Here is a 20,218-nt window from a genome sequence, read left to right as displayed (position 1 = left end):
TCTATTTTCCTGTTACTCCTAACTAAATATTTATCATTATCTTCCCTATTACCTGACAACAGGGAATTTACAAACAATGAAAGGTCTCTCAGATTGAAAGAAATACATGCCCTCAAACACACACACACACACACACATGCGCGCACACGCACACACACACACACATCCTTAACTTTTGCAAATGACCTTACCTTCTCATTATAGATTCATTGTTTTATCACTACTCCCAGAGGGTTGTAATTTTGGAGATAAAGCTTTCAGGAAATTAATGGATTTCTTGTTGTCAGCACTAAGGCACCTCTGTTCTACAGTGAAATTTGAAAGTATATTGATAGCATTTGTCTTTGCATTTCATAGCAAATAATCACCCAAACACTTGACGGTTTTTACTTCACTCTTGGGAGAAGCAGTGTCTGCCCATTAAAGGAAGCAATGTGAGAGTGTTCTTTTCCACCCACCTTCTTTGGCTATTTCAGAAGCTTTTATTAGAATTCTGATGGCCTGTTTGTATTCTTTATTTTCCAGCATTTTGTCTGAGAGTAATCTGTAAGTCCTCAGGAGACTCTCACAGGCCAACAAGTTGAGAAAGCGGCCTGTCTCATCCTTCCATACCCGCCCTTGCGTCAATTGATGGAATGCTTCATAATGCTCAGCAGCTTCCAGAAGCTGACCTGAAGAATAAAAGCCATTCATAAATATAAACACAAGCCAGAACATATTTTCAAAAATTTGGTATATATCTTATGTTTTCCTATTAAGGGGGGTGGAAACCATGGAATACAGTCAAGAATTTCTAAGGATGAAGAAGATTTAAGCTGGGAGAGGAGTGATCTCAATTTGAACCTCAGATTCAGCAATGATTTTGGATGAACACCTGCTGGATGGATGTATCTTGGCAAGTAGAAATTGGCTAGGATTACACATATTTAGAAACGGTGTGAAAACCCAATAATAATTACTAATAGCAATCCTGTTAGCTAACCTTTATTTGACATTACATAGGCAAATTCATGTGCTACATGCTTTACATGAATTTCTCATTTAATCTTCAAAATACTATTGTAAAATGGGATTGTTATGATTCCATTTTACAGAAGAGAAAGTGAGGTTAAGAATTTTGCCCATGATTGCACGACTAGTGGGTTTGTATATCCAGGCAGTCTGAGTCCAGAACCCATGCTCTCAACCACTATCCTACACTGCTTTGCAACAGACAGCATCTGTTTCGATCCCAAGAAGAATTCAGGTACCCTGAGAAAGAATGCGTCTGTTACAAATTTCAAATTCAATTATTATACAGGCATTTGTATACTCCGTTTCATTTTTAATAATTAAAATACAACTTGGCTGCCTTTCTGGATTATATTTCATAATACAGTTCAAAATAGATCTTCTCAAAGCCAAAACTCCAAATTAGCTTTCAGTCATTTCACTCCTTGAAATAAGAGCAAGCACATTTCTGGAAGAGGAGTTTGCAGTTCCACACTGCGGACTGTATTTTACGTGTGAATTGCCTTGTGAAAATCCTCACCATATCCCCTAGTGTAAACACGCTTTCCCAGTATTGGGAGTTACCTACATTGAGATTAACTGGGAAGGCCCTTGTATGTAGGCATTCCAATAGCAGTGGTTAAGAGTGAGTGCCGGCTCCAAGCAGACACCTTGGTTCTTACCCCAGCTTTACCCTTTCTGCTGTTTAGCCTCAGGCTACTTACTACACTTTCTGTGCAGGAGTTTAATTCTTTTACAAAATAAGATGATAGTGTACACTATTCAAGGTGTTATGGTGAGAAATGGATCAATACATGTTCAATACCTGAACGCAGGATTCTCTAAGCATAACTTAGGCTTTCCGCGAAAAGCTTTCTGTAGTTGAGTCTTTATAACACTATTGCCATGGCTGATTAAATTAACCTACGCAAGTCTTAATCAGGCTCAGTATATTTTCTCAAATAGGTTTCATTAGATATCACAGGTTAGATAATATAGGGTATGGTAGCCACTGCCATGACTCTTAAATATAATTTCCCCCTATTTTTGCCCTGAATTTGCCGTCAAAATTAGTACTGGAGTATTAAAGAATATACACATATATAAGAAGAGCATTCACAAAGAAATACAATAAACAGAGGTGGACAATCAGCTAATGATCTGTAAAAACACTGAGTAGAAGCATGGCCAGTCCGAGCCCTTGTTGCACCATGCAGAAGGAAGGCATATTCACCAGGACACACACAGAGAGGGGAATGTGTACAACAGAGACACTTAGAAACTTGTCTTATGAAATTTTCACATGATACAAGACTACAGAGCCGTAAATATGATACTATAGAAGACTATTTCATTACATGGACAGGTGTTTGTGATAAGTGAAAATATTGGACAACATCAGAAAACATTTACAAAGCATTATCAGTGTTACATGGGTGACTGATGGTTTCTTTTTTCCTTTCTGATTATTGGCATTTTTAATGTTTCTATCATCAAAATATGTTTATTTTGTAATAAAAATATATGATAGAAGCTATTTCAAAAATAATGCCCAATCCTTTTTCATTTTGATGCAAATGCTCAAGGTTGAAGTTCACTGTTCTATCTTCCCATTTAACTCACAATTTTTCTCTTACTTCCCACAACAGCAGGCATACTTTCTCATCTCTCTCCTACTGTATGTAGCACCTCTCACCAGAAACACCTTTCTCTAAATACCCATGACCCTCATTTTTTTAAAAAACTCAAATGGAACACTGACATATATGTGTGTTATGTTTCCTCTGTTAACTATATTTCTGCCTGTAAAGTACAGCTCTGTATTCCTAGAAAGATGTATACCAGAGTTTTTTGTTTTTTGTTTTTTCCATCCAGCATCCATCTACTCATAAAGTACAGGTACATATTTCTCTTTGGCCACGTGAATAGGGAAAGATAGATACAGGGAACTCTGAGTAAACTAGATAGTTCCAGAAAAAAAGAATTGGGACTGTAAGGAGACTAGGAAGGACCTAATGGCATCTGTGGTTACACACAATAGCCAGATGGAAAGAGGGTCCAAAGGTGTGTTATAAAATAACAGATTCACTCACAATTCCAGGAGGAGAGCCAAGAGGTGAAGCTCTGGATAACCCAACTAATTACAATGAGATGCAAATAGGCAGAAAGATGTAAATAGTATTATGAGAACTGATGGCCATGTCCAAGATCTGATCTACATGGGAGCAGAAAGAAGAGGCAGGGGGAGGGAAGGAAGAGTAGAAAGTAGGGAAAGGAGAGGTGGAGGAAGTGGAGAAAGGGGTGATGGTGAGGAAGAGTGGAGAAAAAGTGGGGATTATGTCTTTGTATTCCCTAACAGCCAGACTCCCCTCTGTGTTATGGGCGCTATTCAGCATCTTGGACAGGCTGTCTAAGGAGAAATGAAGTACAGGGGGTTTGGCAGAAATTGGTTTCAGTTGGTTATTATGCCAGGAAGCCTTGGAATGTGGTTAAGTTTGATTTTTACTAAAGCTTTGAGGACTCATATCAGTGTCTTACTTAGCTCATGATTACTGGCCAAGGTTCAGCTCTCAGAAAAGTAAACTTAATGTTTCTCAGGAGGAAGGAGCCTGGTGTAAGATGCTCGGGTGAAAGAGAACAGGTCAATACTCTTTCCTGAAGGCCTACTGGGTGCTCGTCAAGACGGAAGGCTTTCCCCCCATACGTTATTTTACTTAACCTTCCAAAAACTGATAAAGTATATATGATCATTACTTTTACACTAATGAGGAAATTGAGGCTCACAAAGGTTAAATGACTCAAATAGCTAAAGAGTGATGTTTAGGATTTAAAACCATGCCTCTTGGTTCCACCACCCCAGATGCTAGTCAACAAACCAAGCGTCAGGACCTTGGGTGGAGTTAAGTTACATTCTCCGGACATAAATTTCTCAAGTTAAAAACAATGTTAGAGCTATATGATTTCTAGTCTCTTCCAGTTCTATAACTCTTATTCAGGCAATTGCAGGTAATTTCTAACATAAAAGCACAGATATTAGCCCCTGATGTGTTTCTGATTGGTCTTTCTGAAGGAGTCTGATGTATAACCAGCTATGCATCCTGCATCTAAATTCCCTACTTTCCCATAAACCATGTGGTGACATCCATGGGGCTCCTAGAATTCCTAGGTTGCCCCAGACTTAGTCAGCTGTGGCCATATCTAGCTATTCATGGATTCACTTCCCCTTCCTTAACCACATTGCCATAGATGAGGCCACTGGGAATTCTATTTTAAACCGAGGTGCCTAAACAGAGGTGCCTAAACAGTAGAGTTTTCCAGTCCTTCTCAGATGTAAAGATGCATTTCTAAAGTTATTTCGTGGCAAACAGACCAGCAAATAAGCCAGCAAGATTTTGATCCAAATGATCATAAGCACACAAATGACTTGGCTACACTTTCTAAAGGCTGGTCAGAATTTGAAAGCACATATTATAATATGGTATATTTGATTTTAAAATATTAAAATATAGTCTATACTATGAAGGGAGCATAGTAATTTAAATATGCAAGTATTTCCCTTTAAGCATGATTAACAATGGAATCATTTCCATTTAATTTATATTTTCAACTGTGTGTAGGATTTCAAAGATTTTCTTACTTTCTGGGTAAAGACTGATAATAATAAGACTAGATATTTATTAAGACATAATGCATCCTGTTTTATTTGAAAAAGTTTAAATTTAATATACCTGAGAGAAATATTCTAAAAGGCCATCATTATAGTGGTCATTTTGACAAAGCTAAATGTAAAAATTAATGAAGATCATGAGCCAGTTTTTTGGTTCATAGCATCCCTTTGTAACTTCTTCAAAGTGTTCATATATAGTCTACCCCTTTTTACCAAAGAAACCTTAAAATATCAGAACCGGGTGAGATTTCCAGATCCTACAACCAATCTTATGGAAGGACAAGCGTCTAGACAACTGTCCTTTTCTGGAATTATCAAGTGGTAACATTATTTTCCATTGAAGAAGAGGGCAGAGAGAAGAAGGATTACACCAAGGTACCACAAAAATAAAAGTTAACTGAAAACAAGAGAGAAAAGAGAAGCCCTCAGGAATATTCATCCATGGGAAAGGTCTCCAGGGGCATGTGAGCTTTCTCATATGGCAGCAGGAATTACAAGCAAATCATAATCATCACTATGCATAATAAAGATCGCAGGAGTAACCCCCATAAAGAAGACAACTAAGGCTCAGCTAAGTGCCTGGAATGCATGGTTTTATGCTAAGCAAAATTCCAGAGACTTCACTAATATTTCAAGTGAATCAAGGAAGGAAATGGAGCCAAAATGTTTCATGGGAGGGAATCGAGACGGCCCTCAACCAATACCATCAGTAATCAGTTCATTCAATAATATGAGGTACTATCAGAAAACACTCAGGAGATACACCAAACAAGTGTGTAAAACAAGAGTGTCCAGGTATGGATGGAAGTATCCTAAGACTCAGTTTTGGGCTTTTGTTTGTTTGTCTTAAAAACAATTACATGACATAAACAATAGGTAGGTTGGTACACATTTATAGTTTTTCACCTAAAGGAAAGTACACTCTCAAAATAAAACTATTACAAAGGAGATTCACTTTACCTAAAGCCCACACATACAAGAAATCCATCCATTTATTTAAAAAATACAAACAAAACCCAAACAATGTGGTAAACTGCAAAATGCTTGGTAGGATGTTAAGACAAACGCTATGTAGAGCAAATAAGATTTTATATATTTGGGTATTATCCAAATTGTTGCTTTCCCCTCTTCCCTGCACAACACCTCTGAAAGTTTATAGATATTTGTTGTATCACAGCAGATGTCTAGAACAAATATTAAGCAAAAGAGAATGTATATGATCTCTCTCATTTTAGTTTTTTTTTTAAAGTAGGAAGATTGACTAGATATTAACACAAATGGGTTTAAATGTGAAGCTGCCATAAAAGCAGGAACATAAATGTAATTCTCCCAGCCGCTATTTTGATGCACATTTTTGATTCCATGAATATTTTATGAAATGGCCCAAACTAAAGCCATATAACATTCCTGCATTACTGATGCTTGCGCCCGTAAGCTACGAACATTAGAGGCATGATTGAGTGCATTAAAATGAACTCATTCAGCAGTGCATTGATTACTTGAAGGGGGAGGGAAAAGAAAAAAGAAAAAAAAAAAAAGAAGAAGTTGCTCCACTTAAGAAAACAGCACACAAATCTAAACTTCGCAATATAATAAGGGTAAAAGCAAGTTTGAATAAAATAATATTTCATAAATAGTGACTCTGTCTAGACCAGACAGTAATTAGGCAAGGTGTTAATTATGTCCAAAGATGGCTGCCAGTATTATTCAGGTAATTTAAAATGTCACAATCTCTAAGATGCACAGACTGGCCTCCTTTAGTTCCATGCATCAGCAATTCTGAAAGTAGCTAATTATTTCCTTTTTCTATCAACTTGTACGTTTGCCAGTAAAAATAATGCTCCAGAAACAATTGCATGAAAATAATTTGACAGGTCCATAAGGCCTATTTCTTCAGCAGCACTGGTATAAGTCTTAAGCATATTTAGTTGTAAATTGTGCACATTTGTTGAAGAATTTAGGGAAATATCTCACTTTAGCTTAAAACAACAACCTAAAGGAACAATAAAGCTTTATGTATGTTATATTACATTTTAATCTGGAGCTACTGGACATCTTTGGCATTAAGTTACTATTCCATACAATGTAGACATAAAATCTGCTAGGAGCAATATTGAACAGTAGCAAAAAGAGAAAAATGTTATCGCTCTTTTGTAAAAACAAAAGACATTGCTTTCCATTTCAGTTTAACTTCATGAACAATTTATATTATCTTTAGGTTTTTACATTCAATTATGATAATTATAATGGCACTATACATGCTGAAATAGTTAAGGGCTTGTCACACTTCCCAGTGGAAACTATCACTTGAAAGGGTTTATCTGTCAGAGGAGATTTGTTCTGACTATAACCCACTGCACACCACTGAAAAATGGAATGCTGGAAAACAAAGATTTTGTTCTGTAACTCAACAGCATCCCTAATAAACCAGGAAAAAAAAATGTGCCCATAACTTTTGAGTAGCTACTTTGGGATACTTAGAAGAAATTTAAAATGCTATTTCTAAAAATGGAATCATTTCTTTATCACTTTGAACAAAGATTTCAGATGGACATTACAAGAATGCTATCACATCCCCTTTAAAAAATATGGGTCACTAAACCAGACAATGAAAAGGATCCCAGGAAGACAGGAAGACAGGTATGGGAGAAACTTACCAAGGGTTTATCACTGGTATTGGCAATACTAGTAAGTTAATTTTTTTCTTTTTTTTTTTTAGAGAGGGAAGGGTAGGGGCACAGGGAGAAGGAGAGAGAGAATCTTAAGCAGGCTCCACGCCCAGTACAAAGCCCGATGCGAGGCTCAATGCAAGGCTCCATCTCATGACTCTGAGATCATGACCCGAGCCGAAATCAAGAGCTGGACGCTTAACTCCGACTAAGCCACCCAAGCACCCCACTAGTAAGTTAATTTTTAAAATCCAGAAGATTTGCCTGCACTTCTAAAATATTCTGAAGGAATTGATATTTATTGCTGTTTGTGATTTTAGATAGGTGAATTGTGGTCAGTGATGAAAATGGTATACAAGCTTGACTGCTTTATGCTGTAATATAAAACTCAGATAGTTGGTTCCTATCTAAGCTTTGTAATTTCTAAGGATTAGGCAGCTTTGTTCTCAAATGTTTATAAGTGTCAAAATTACTTGAATAATTTTTAAAAATGTAAAACACTTGTATAATGTATAAACAATAGGACTAAATGCTAGCCATTGTAGAGCTTACAGAGTTTACTATTTCCCTCATATAATAAATTGTTTTACTTTAATGGTTGCCACCTCACCTTAAAATACTAAGTAAAAAGTGTTGACAAGCATAAAAGTCTGAGGAGAAATAACGGCAGTATTGACATCAGATCAACTAATGAATTATATTGCGCTGGACTTAATCAATAATGTAATTCTTACTTGAATTAAATATTGTTCACCATTTTAAACAAACCACATTCTGATTATGTGTATATGTTGATATGGGCAAAGAGAAATGTATGGAAGCATATATACCAAAGTACCAGTACTGATTAACTTACAGAGGATGGAGGTGAGTGAGGGGAGTATTAACTTTTCCTCAATCCATCGTTGTTTTGATTGACAATAAGCATGTGCTATTTGGGGTATCACGAAAACCTAACAAACTGAAAATATCCTATTCAGGTGAGTATGGAGGGAGAAAAACAATGTTAGCTGAGCACTCACTGTGCTTCGCACGACAGTAGCTGCTATATATATGTGTGTTAGAATCTATATTCTAGAGATGAGGAAAATGAGCCTCGGTGGTCCTCTTCCTCGGCCCACACACCAAGTAGGTGGCAGACCTAATGCCCACCCAAAGCCCACTCAACTGACCTCACTCCCTCAAGTGACCCCTTTTTAGAAACTGTGTCCAACATTTGGCTTTAAAGGCAGAGAATAAGTTTTGAACCTGAACACCATGACATAATTGGACCATTCACACCATTTCTTTAAGTGCTCTGAAACAAGAATAATAATGCCAGCCTCACGTTGTGGTTGCAAAGCACATTAAAACAGCTGGGGCACCATGCAGGGTGCCTGGTATTTCGTAGGCATTCAGAAACTTTTCATGCCCTTTTATCTTTTCGGGTTTTTTTTTTTTTTTTTGGACTTACCATTTGGAGGGAATCTGGCTGGGCCTGCTATTTGGAATGCTTTAAAACTCAGTTTTAGGGAACACTGTCACTTCTTCAATACGAAGAGCCACTTAAGGCACGAGTGCAACAACACACTTCATCCGACTTTCATCCAGCACCTCTTTTGCCCTAGGTCAGTGGTACCTCGGAAGAGATGTTCCTAGGGCAGTGCCTTGTCTCAGCCACTCAGAGGAAACACTGCCTCTAGAACAGTTTATTCAGTGTGGCAAAGACCTGTAGGCTCAGCGCAGCTCTACAAGACCTCCTTGCAAAGCTCTGAAAGAGAAAAACCCGCTGCAGCTGCAGAGCGCCTCTGAATGAGGCTTCCTCTCTGTGCTACTCGTTAAGCAGTAAATAATTAAAACACCCTGGAAAAGATAGGTAAAATACAGCAGCAATGTCAGTAACACAGACATGAAAGAGAAGGGGAAGAAAATGAATTAAAAAAAAAGGCAATGAAATAATTCATTTGAAGCTCTAATAAAGTTTCATTTGCAGTCTTGTTTAAAGATATATCAGGCTTCAGGGATGTAACCTAATTACATTTTTATTCTAAGTTCCATTCAAAGATCTTGGACTTTGATTCTTTAACACAGATCAAACATGGTATAATTTTCTTGTGGCTATCAATACTTAAAAAGGATCTCTTCATTAAATACTATAAGGTCTTATGAACATGTACACATAGTAGATGGAGAATAAACTGACATGCCCTGAAAAGTGACAATTAATTTATATAGAAATAGCAATGCTAATTTGCTTAACTTCTGAAAAAAAAACCACTTTAATTATTAAATTCACTTTTATTCAAATATAAAGTGACTCAGTTTCTAATATTGATCAAATCAGATGCACCTTTGAAAATGTATCATAGTGCCCATTTTTAAAATCCAATCTTGGAATATACTCCGAAAATGCAGTGGTAGAAGTAGTAAGAGATTGCAACCACGCAGAGATGAACAGCGAAACACTGTCGACAGACATGCCGTGGGGGGAGGGTGTGTTGGGGTAATCAGTGTTCATACACACTTTTTGGATTGGCTTTACTTCATATTGATACTAGGAAACCTGAACAGAATAATGTGTTGCTCTTCCAGAGACCCTTTTTGGAAAAGATTCCTCCCAAGGGACTTTTAAGATGCAAATTTAGAAGAGGTTTAAAAGTAGAGGGAAACAAACAAGTGGGATTTATTTTTTAACTGTTAAGAGGAAAAGGGGCCCCAGTGAACTTGCGTAGTTGTACTAAAGGTGTGAGTAGACGGGGAGGGACACTAGGACTTAAAGATCGCCGGGGGAGAACCAACACAGAACTTCGGTGGGTGAATCAGCAGCAGCCACTGGGAAATTTTGCCTGAGTTGTTTTTGTTTGTTTTTTCCCTTCAAAATATCCACAGTGCCCACCAGTGAATCTGTTTTCAAAGATAAACATTGAATGAGATGTCCTTTGTCACTTCGAGTGCTGTTTTCTCTTACAGCATTCTGTATGTAATAGAGGCATTGTTGTTACGAATTTTAAAATATGATAACAATTTAAATAGAAAATACAAGTCATTTAAAACCCTAAATAACTATATTATGCCGGTCAAATCTATTAATAGCAAATAGCAAAGATGTTATTGTCTCAACTATTGTTTAGTCCATGAATAAAATGCTCGGTTTAGAAAGACAAAAGAAAATTTTAATGTTCACTATTACCTAGGGTGACCAATTCATTCAGGTTTGTCTGGGATTTTACTGGCTCAAGCACTGGAAGTCTCAAGTCCAGGGAACTCCCTCAGTCCCAAGGCAAACTGAGATGCTTAGTGCTCCTAACACTGGCCCAAAATACAAAAGAATGTTGAAAATGTAATTAAAACACAAAAGTGATATTCAGCGAAAGATACAATGCAATGTAATGCAATATGTGTTTTACTTATTTTAAGGGCAAAAAAATTATCTTAGTGTGAATGAAACATTACAATGAAAAATCTGGAAATTTACCAACAATAACAGCATTAATCAATCAAAATGTCTTATTTTAGTCAAGTTTCATTCTACTCCTTTTCTATATCCATGTATAATTTTGACACAGTGGTAAAGAGATGAATGAAAATTTTCTACTTATCTAAATTATTTTATTACAATTACTTTCCATATTACATATTTTCATAATAGCATTTTAAAAGCCTACATAACATTTTTTCGAGGTGGAGATGGATGTATACTTTAATCATCTGCCTAGTGCTCGGATATTTAGATTATTTCTCCATTTCAAATGATATTTTGATTAACACTTTCATGTATTTTCTATCTTTAAATATTTATTTATTTATTTTAAGATTTTATTTATTTACTTGAGAGAGAGAGCACAAGCGGGGTGGAGGGGCAGGGCCAGAGAGAGAAGCAGTCTCTCCGCTGAGCAGGGAGCCTGAGATGGGGCTCAATCCCAGGACCCTGCAATCATGACCTGAGCTGAAGGCAGACGCTTAAATGACTGAGTCACCCAGGTGCCCTTTAAATTTTTTTTAATTTCTAGAAGTGTCATTAATAGATAAAAAGGTATGGAAAATTTCATAGTTGCTATGCATTTGCCATATTATTTTCCAGAACCATTTAAATGATTTACCTTATCACTAGCAATATATATAAATATTACTTTGAAGAATCATGATTTTTTTTAATTTTAAGAAGTGGTGTATATTAAGAAATACCATTGTTAAATAGTATTTCACAATTATTCAAATTGGTTTTTAGAAAAGCTGGGTATTTTGCTATATATTCATTACATATATTCCTTCTGTGGTAAATTATCTGTTTATATCCTTTTTCCTCTATATTATACTTGTGTTAACATTTTTTTACAAATTGATATATATTTTACATATAATATAGCTACTAATTCTGTTATACATATACTGCATATAAAGTCATTTTTTTCTCCTTTTTCCAAATCCTTGCTCTATATTTGAATATTGATGCTGTGTCTCCTATTGTAGCATCTGGAAATCATTTTTCCTTTCCATCTATTCAGCCAACAGAACAACCCACTCTCCTCAACAGTCTTAATGCATTTCATTTATTTTTTTTATTTTATTAAGTTTTATTTTTTTATTATGTTAATCACCATACATTACATCATTAGTTTTTGATGTAGTGTTCCATGATTCATTGTTTGTGTATAACACCCAGTGCTCCATGCAGTACGTGCCCTCTTTAATACCCATCACCGGGCTAACCCATCCCCCCTCCCCCCTCCCCTCTAGAACCCTCAGTTTGTTTCTCAGAGTCCATCGTCTCTCATGGTTCATCTCTCCCTCCGATTTCCCCCCTTCATTTTTCCCTTCCTACTATCTTTTCTTTTTTAACGTATAATGTATTATTTGTTTCAGAGCTACAGGTCTATGATTCAATAGTCTTACACAATTCACAGTGCTCACCATAGCACATGTCTTAATGCTTTTTAAATATTCCCCTCGTTCTAGTTTTCCCTGTTCTAGGTTATCCCACCCACAATTATTATTATTATTATTATTTTTTTTTTTTAAGTAGGCTTCATGCCCAGCATGGAGCGCAGTGTGGGGCTTGAACTCACAACCCTGAGATCAAGATCTGAGTTGAGATCAAGAGTTGGATGCTTAACTGACTGAGCCACCCAGGAGCCCTCTCCACCCACAATTATTGAACAGCCTAACACACACATGGATTTCAACCCATGATGAAAAGCCCTGTTATAAAGCCACCCAAACCTGCCTGTTCTGTCAGTTCACTGATTGTTTTCTCTCCCATTTTGTTTTCTATATTTGAAGTCCCTCTCTACGGTATTAACCTACACGAATTTAGATTTTTAGAGAATCATCTTTTACAGGCATAATCTGGATAGGTTAAAATGATAGTGGAGATGAAATCATGAGGGGGTCACGTTACTAGTACCCACTGATGGAATAGGATTCTCACTGAACAAATGAGAATCTTGGGGAAGGTAAGTCTGGGGAAAGGACCATGAAGGCAAATGGTTGGACAAGCTGACATATGGCAGAGGACTTAAAAAAGGAGAAACAATTTTTTTATCCACAATTTTGTCAGGGACAGTTTTATTTCAGAAGTCTTTTCTATTGTAATTTTAATAAATCAAGAAAAAATAAATCCAGAAGGTCAATTTTATGAGGTCTCTGCCAAGCAAACCTTTGTACAGGGAGATAGTGTGGGATAGTGGGAAGAACATTGAACCTAAAATCTAAAGATAGAAGCTCCTGTCTTGGCCCTGACATGCTTTAGTTCTCTTTTAACCTCTCAGAATCCTAGTTTCTGCAAATCAGAAATGAAGGTAATATCACCTACCTCATGCATGAGAAAAAGCACTTCTTACATATCTACTAATACACCTTTCTACCTGTTACTACCAATATGTACATTGTAGATACATTTTATTCAGTCTAAGTGTGTCTAAATGTTGCTGTTAAATCAGTTTGAAGAACCATGCATTACAATGGTAGCTTGTGTGTATTTGTGCTGAGTATGACATAGAGGGGAAAGGGGGAACCGAAACAGATATGGAGCTCTGGATTCAAATCTAGCACCTGTTATTAACAAACTAGGTGGCCACAGCAAAATTACTAATTATTATTATATTACTATTATTTAATTATTCTATCTAGCTTCTTCATCTAGTAAGTTAGGGTCTGGACTAGATGTCTTCTAAGATCCAATATAGCTCTAAAATTCATTCATCTTCAGGAATTGAACAACATAAGTTCTCGGCCCAGTTTTAAACAATTGATGACTATTTACAATTTATGAAATACATATCCACTTGTTATTCCATAGAAAGCTTTCCTGACCCTTAGTGCCACCCCTATTGCATGTCTTCTTAGACATCAACATTTAGGAATCATAAATGCTTAGGAAAAAGTAATCACCAGAGAACAATTTTGCCCAAGTTACCCTCTTCAGGGCTACCTCATTTGCATACAGTAGCCTGCCTCCAAGTGAAACAACAGGGACAAGCAGGAAAAAGACTTCAAGCTCCTGAGACCAAGAAAACAGGCTCTAAGCATCCACACACAAAAGTGATCCTGCCAGTTGGAAATGCAATGAAGATATTATTAATGGAGCAAGGCCTCCTCTCTCCATATTTGCTTAATGTTCTGAATGAAGAGATAAGAAAATCCTGAACAAAAGTGGAACAGGTGACTTTTGCTTTTTAATAAAAATACAAGCCAAAGAGAATAATTTAAAGAGAAGTTTTCCACAAAAGTTGCTTTGTGGTAGATTTGCATCATCCTCTAGGTAGACCTACAGGAGAACATGGAGGACATCAATGGTGGAGCACCAGATGAGAGCACAGAGATAAAATGCATGAAGTGGCAGGAAGGATGAGATGAGATGAAGGCGAGGCCAAGGGGAAGAGAAGAGGAGCAGCTGCAAGTTGGAAGAGTTAGACATCACTAGCAGGAACCTTCTCGCTTGGATTGCTCATGGCTCCTGGGCTGGCACCCACTCAATGAGCACCCTCTCCAGTTTTAACTGGGGATTCCCTGAATTTGCTGCTGGTTGACCTCTGACACTGAGCCTTAACAGTACTGGTAATTATTCCCAGCCTACTTTAAATGATAGGCACACTCTAGGAGTGAGGAGAGAATGTGAAAAGAGAAGCAGCACTTACATAGGCCTATGTGATGTGAAAGCAGAACACCAGGCACTTCACTTATCTCATTTGATCCTCAAAACAATTCTCTGAAGAGCCAGCGTTTTCTTTTTTTTTTTTAAGATAATGAAGAGTGGCACAACCAGGGTTAACATTAGGCTCCATCTCTGCTTTCCATATACTGACATTTTTCTTTCCCTAATAAGTAAAGAATAAGTAAAGAGTTTTTAAGGACTGATCTTTCAATAGCCATTTCAGCAGACAAAGAAATCAGGGCTGGAAGTGAACTACAAAGAGCATCTGCTCCCATGCCCTTGTTTTAGAGATGAGGAAAGCAAGATCCACAATGATTAAATAATCTACCTAGATTCACACAGTCAACTAGTAAGTGGAAGTGCCAAAAGGGAATCTAAGTTGATTGCTCAATCTAATACTTTCTCCCCTGCTAGACTTCATTCCTAGCCCGATGCTCAAATGCATGTTAGGTTAAGTATTCAGACCAAGACGGTCATTCAACATCTATCAAATATCACTAATTTAACTCCTGTGTATGAATTTTCAGGTTTCCAATTTATATCTTTCTTTAAAGCTTTTGTCCCATATTTCTAATATTACTGTAGATTTGGGCTTCCCTTGCGGTCTGAAAACCAGTCAATAATTAACATTTCCCCCTACTTTTCTATCTCATTAGTAATGTGACTGGGTCTATAATAGTTCTTTAATCTTCACCACTATTTTTACCAACTGCAAAAACCTTCTGTCCTTTTCAGTACTTTCTAATTCAATGGAATTTTTAAAATCAGCTAGTTTTCCCCCCAATTAAAAAATCACACATGCACAAGGTAGCTGATTCTAATAGTGCGAAAGGGTGTATGATCCAAATAAGTCTGCCTGTCATTCCACATAATCCGTGCCCTTCTCCAGAGGCCGCCTTAGTTGAGATTTTGTATATTTGATGGGTTTTAAATCCTCTCAACAGCGCTTACATCTCTATTAATTTTTAATAAAATGAAAGAGAAAATAAAATACCACACTAAAAACTGATATATCCTTTGCATTTCTTTTAGTTATTAAGGCTGTTTTTCTAATAAACTGGCAAATATTATTCCATGACAAATAAGAAATTACCATGAAATTTCTATCAATTTTGATGTGGTATCTTTGATGATATTAAAACCTTTCATGATATTATTGTATTTTAACCTTTTTTTTTTTGAGAACTGAATACTCTGATAGTAAGTTTCACTTCAAATGTCAAAGAATAAAAATACTCACCAGATGAAGTCATATTTATAATGGAATATAGAATAAGGTAAAAAGCCAAAACTGCAGGAAAAGATTGTTTATATAAGATATTAAGGAGTTTTTAAAAATCTCCTTATATTATTTTAGATAGCATACAATTGATCACCACCCACCATAATTGTTTTTTTAGAACAGAGTTTAAAATTAAGGAACACTACATTCTTTACATGTCAAGTCATACCGCTCCACCATTGTTTTATTTCTTTTTTTCCCCCCTGAAATAACGTCTTTTGTTACTTTAGGAAAATGACTGACACCATATTGAATACTGTATTAATTTCCCAGGGCTGCCATAACAAAGTATCACAAACTGGGTGGTTTAAACAACAGAATATATTCTCTCAAAGTTTGGGAGGCTGGAAGTCGAAATTAAGACGTCACCAGAGTTGGTTCCTTCTGAATGCTACGAGGGAGTCTTTTCCATGCCTCTTTCCTAGCTTTTGGTAGCTTCAGGCATTCCTTGGCTTGTAGATAGTGTCCTACCATGTCTTCACATCATCTTCCCCCTACACATGTCTGTCTCTGTGCCAAATTTCCCTTTTTCATAAGGACACCAGCCATATTACATTAGGGCTTACTCTAATGATCGCATCCTAACTTGATCATCTCCAAAGACCCAGTTTCCAAATAAGGTCACAACCACAGGTATGGAGGTTGAGACTACAACATCTGGAGGTTTAGGTTCAAGATAGCAATGTGAGAAGATCCTGAACTCACCCCCTCTCAGGGACACACTGAGTCTATTGCTACATATGAAAAAATTGCCGCAAAAAACCCTAAAGGCTGGCTAAGTGATGTCTACACATCAAGCAAACAAGAAGAAAACCACATCAAAGTGGGTAGGAGAGGCTGGGACACAAACTTGCCATAAACTACACCCCTGCCATGGCAATCAACCCATAACTGGGAGAGAACTCAAAAGCCAGAGTGTCTTCCTTAGGAGCAAAGTGTTCAAACCCCATATTGGGTACCCCAACGTTTAAGATAGGCACTTGAGAGACAAGCTCCCAAACATCTAACTTTGAAAACCAATGGAGCTCTTATCTCAAAACCCACAAGACTAGCAATCTGAGAAGCCACTCCTAAAGAACCTGCAAACTGGAATTCACCCCAGGGCCCAGCTCAGAGGCAGCCAATCAGGACCAGACTTAAAGTGAAGGAGGCTTATCTGCTTATATTAGAACATTGCCCTGAGGGGCAGGCATCTAATTTAATACACATCCAGGAGCCTGCTGGAAATACTCTCTGGGGACAGATAGGCAACATCTTCAAGTTCTCCCTCTGCTGTGCTCCAGAGTACCAGGAGCTCTTGGAAGGAAGCTTTTGCACATGTCTGGTGTTCTGAGTTCTGTGGCTGCTGCCTGCCAAGGGGACACCTCTATATCACCTGGCTATGGTGGCCAATGGGGCTTATGCTCATGGGTCCCAAAGGACGATGATCAACAGACAGAGAGTTCTTAGAGAGTTATAACTCCTGGGGCACAGCAAGAGGCAGCAAACCCTGGAGCTCAGTGTTTCTGAGGAGGTTTATTAGCTAATCATCATGACTGTGGCCTGAGGGGCAGGCCTCTAATTAAACACCCATCTAAAGGCTGACTGTAATCCTTTCCAGAGACCTCAGGGGTGGGTGTGTTTTGCGAATTACCTTCTACTGCACTGCAGGGTTCCAGTGTCTCCTGGAGAGGATGTTAACCTGTGTCTGGTGCCCTGGTTTTTATGTCTGGTTCTCCAGTTTTTGTGGCTGTCACCCAAGGGATGCTCCTTGATTTCTTGGCTCTGGTGGCCAGGGAAGCTTGTGTTCCTGGATTCCTTGGGACTACAGCAATTGGAGAGACAATTCGTGGCAGGCTACCACCTCCAGGACACTGTGCAAACAGTGGACTGAGGTACACCCTCCAGTCTTTTCTGTGAAGACGGCATCTTTGCTTGTCTTGGAGCTTTGGAGCTAAAGGGGAGGCTTCAGGTTTGGCATATACCTAGTGGTCTATGGAGCTGATCTCAAGGAATATAGGCTGTGGACATCATCTTGGTGTTCTCCCTCTGCTTTGCTCTAGCTCACTGGTATTTCCCATAAAAGAGTATATATACTTGTCTGGCACCTTGACTTTTGTAACTGATCCCCAAGGGACACCTCCAGATTGCCTGGCTCTGGGGGCCAGGGGACTTATGCTTGTGGTCCCACAGGACTGTATATATTTGCATACTTTTAAAAGCTGATGCCCGAGGCTCTTGTTTCTGGATAGCCTGAACCTAGGTACTGAGATACTCCTCTTTGGACCACTGACAGGTCTTGGCACATCCTCAAATACTGGGAGCTATTAAATATAAAATAGGCTGCTTGGACATGCACAAAGGTTTGAGAATCAGCCCAGAGCTGGAGCAGGGTTGAATGACAAGATTCATCTCCTACACCAGGTCACACTTTCAAGACTAAAGAAGTGATTTTAGCTACCATATAAATAATTGAAATATAACACTAAGGAAAGTCATCAAATCACAGGGGAAAAAAAATAGAAGAAACAAACAGAGCAACTGGCCTGAATAGAGTAGCCAAGACATAACAGCAGAGTGCACACAGGACATACCAGAGACACCCCCTGAAGTGCCAGACCCTGGACACTACATGACCTCTTCTTCAGAAGGCCATTACTTTCAGGAGCAGGAGACATAACAGGCTTTTCTTTTTTTTTTTTTTAAAGATTTTATTTATTTGAGAGAGAGAATGAGAGAGAGAGAGAGCATGAGAGGGGGAAGGGTCAGAGGGAGAAGCAGACTCCCTGCCGAGCAGGGAGCCCAATGCGGGACTCGATCCTGGGAGTCCAGGATCATGACCTGAGCCGAAGGCAGTCGCTTAACCAACTGAGCCACCCAGGCGCCCCATAACAGGCTTTTCTAACACAGAGAAGAAGGCAGAGACTTAGACAAAATACCAAGACAGAGGAATTTATCCCAAATGAGAGAACAAGATAAAGCCACAGCCAGAGATCTAAGTGAAACAGATATAAGTAACATGTCTGAGGGAGAATTTAAAGCAACAATCATAACGATACTCACTGGGCTTGAGAAAAGAATAGAAGACATCAGTGAGACCCTTACCACAGGGATGAAAGAGTTAAAAAAGAATTATCAGAGATGAAGAATGCAATAAACGAGATTGGAAACAGGCTTGATGCAATGAACAGTAGGCTGGAAGAAGCAGAGGAACAAATTAGTGACCTAGAACACAAAATATGAATGAAAGAGACAAAGAAGAATTGGCAACTCGAGAATAGACTTAGGGAACTCAGTGACTCCATCAAACTTAGTAATATTCATATTATAGGAGTCCCAGAAGAAGAGAGAGAAAAGGGGGCAGAAAATGTATTTTAAGAAACAATAGCAGAAAGCTTCCCTAATTTGGGGAAGGAAACAGACATCCAGATCCAGGAGGCACAGAGAACTCCCATCAAAATCAACAAAAGCAGGCCAACACCAAGACATATTGTAATTAAATTTGCAAAATGTAGTGATAAAAATATCTCAAAAGTACCAAGACAAAAGAAGTTCTTAACTTATGAGGGAAAACCCATAAGGCTAGTTGGAGATTTCTCAACAGAAACTTGGCAAGCTAGAAGAGAGTGGCATGATATATTCAAAGAGCTGAATGGCAAAAAGCTGCAGCAAAGAATACTCTATCCAGCAAGGCAATCATTCAGAATAGAAGGAGAAATAGGGTTTTCCTGACAAACAAAAACTAAAGGAGTTCATGACCACTAAACCATCCCTGCAAGAAATATTAAAGGGGACTCTTTGAGTGCAAAGAAGAGACCAAAAGTGACAAAGACAAGAAAGGATCAGAGAAAATCTCCAGAAACAATGACAAAGCAAGTAACACAATGGCAATAAATACGTATCTATCAATAATTACTTTGAATGTAAATGGACTAAACACTCCAATCAAAAGACAGAGGGTGTCAGAATGGGAAAAAAAAGCAAACAAGACCCATCTATATGATGCCTACAAGAAACTCATTTTAGACCTAAAGACACCTGCATATTGAAAGTGAGGGGGTGGAGAAATATTTATCATGCAATGGATATCAAAACAAAGTCGGAGTGGCAATACTTATATTGAACAAACTAGACCTTTTTGTTCTTGTATTGTTTTTATCCTGCTTTGGTATAAGGGTAGTACTGGACTCTTGGAATGATTCTGAATGTGTTCCCTCAATTTCATTATTTGTAAGATTTTGATAAATCTTTTTTAATCTTTTAAAAATAATTTTTTTAGAAATGTTTTAAATTAATTTTTTAAATTTTTTCGTAGAATTCTCCAATGAAACCATGTAGTCTTCGGTTTTTCTGTGCTGGGAAATTTTTGATTCCTAATTCAACTTTCATTCTCATTATTGGTCTAAGAAGATTTCCTATTTTTTGGATTCAAGATTCAAGATTCAATCTTGGTAAATGATAATTTCTAAAACTGTGTTTTTAGAAATTATCATTTTTTC

The 20,218-nt window shown here is 37.7% G+C and overlaps 1 protein-coding gene across 1 annotated transcript in view; it reads right to left on the bottom strand.

The window, feature by feature from the left end:
• TTC29 (tetratricopeptide repeat domain 29) overlaps window positions 1-20,218 on the bottom strand; it is a 171,120-nt gene that overhangs the window by 90,004 nt on the left and 60,898 nt on the right. The window contains exon 5 of the mRNA XM_044913078.1: window positions 459-671. Coding sequence (XP_044769013.1) covers window positions 459-671 — 213 coding nt within the window. The remainder of the gene's footprint in view (window positions 1-458; window positions 672-20,218) is intronic.

This window comes from Neomonachus schauinslandi, chromosome 2 (genome assembly GCF_002201575.2).
Source record: "Neomonachus schauinslandi chromosome 2, ASM220157v2, whole genome shotgun sequence".
Taxonomy (NCBI): domain Eukaryota; kingdom Metazoa; phylum Chordata; class Mammalia; order Carnivora; family Phocidae; genus Neomonachus; species Neomonachus schauinslandi.
The sequence above is the reverse complement of the archived record's forward strand: the minus strand, read 5'-3'. Positions and strand labels throughout refer to the sequence as shown.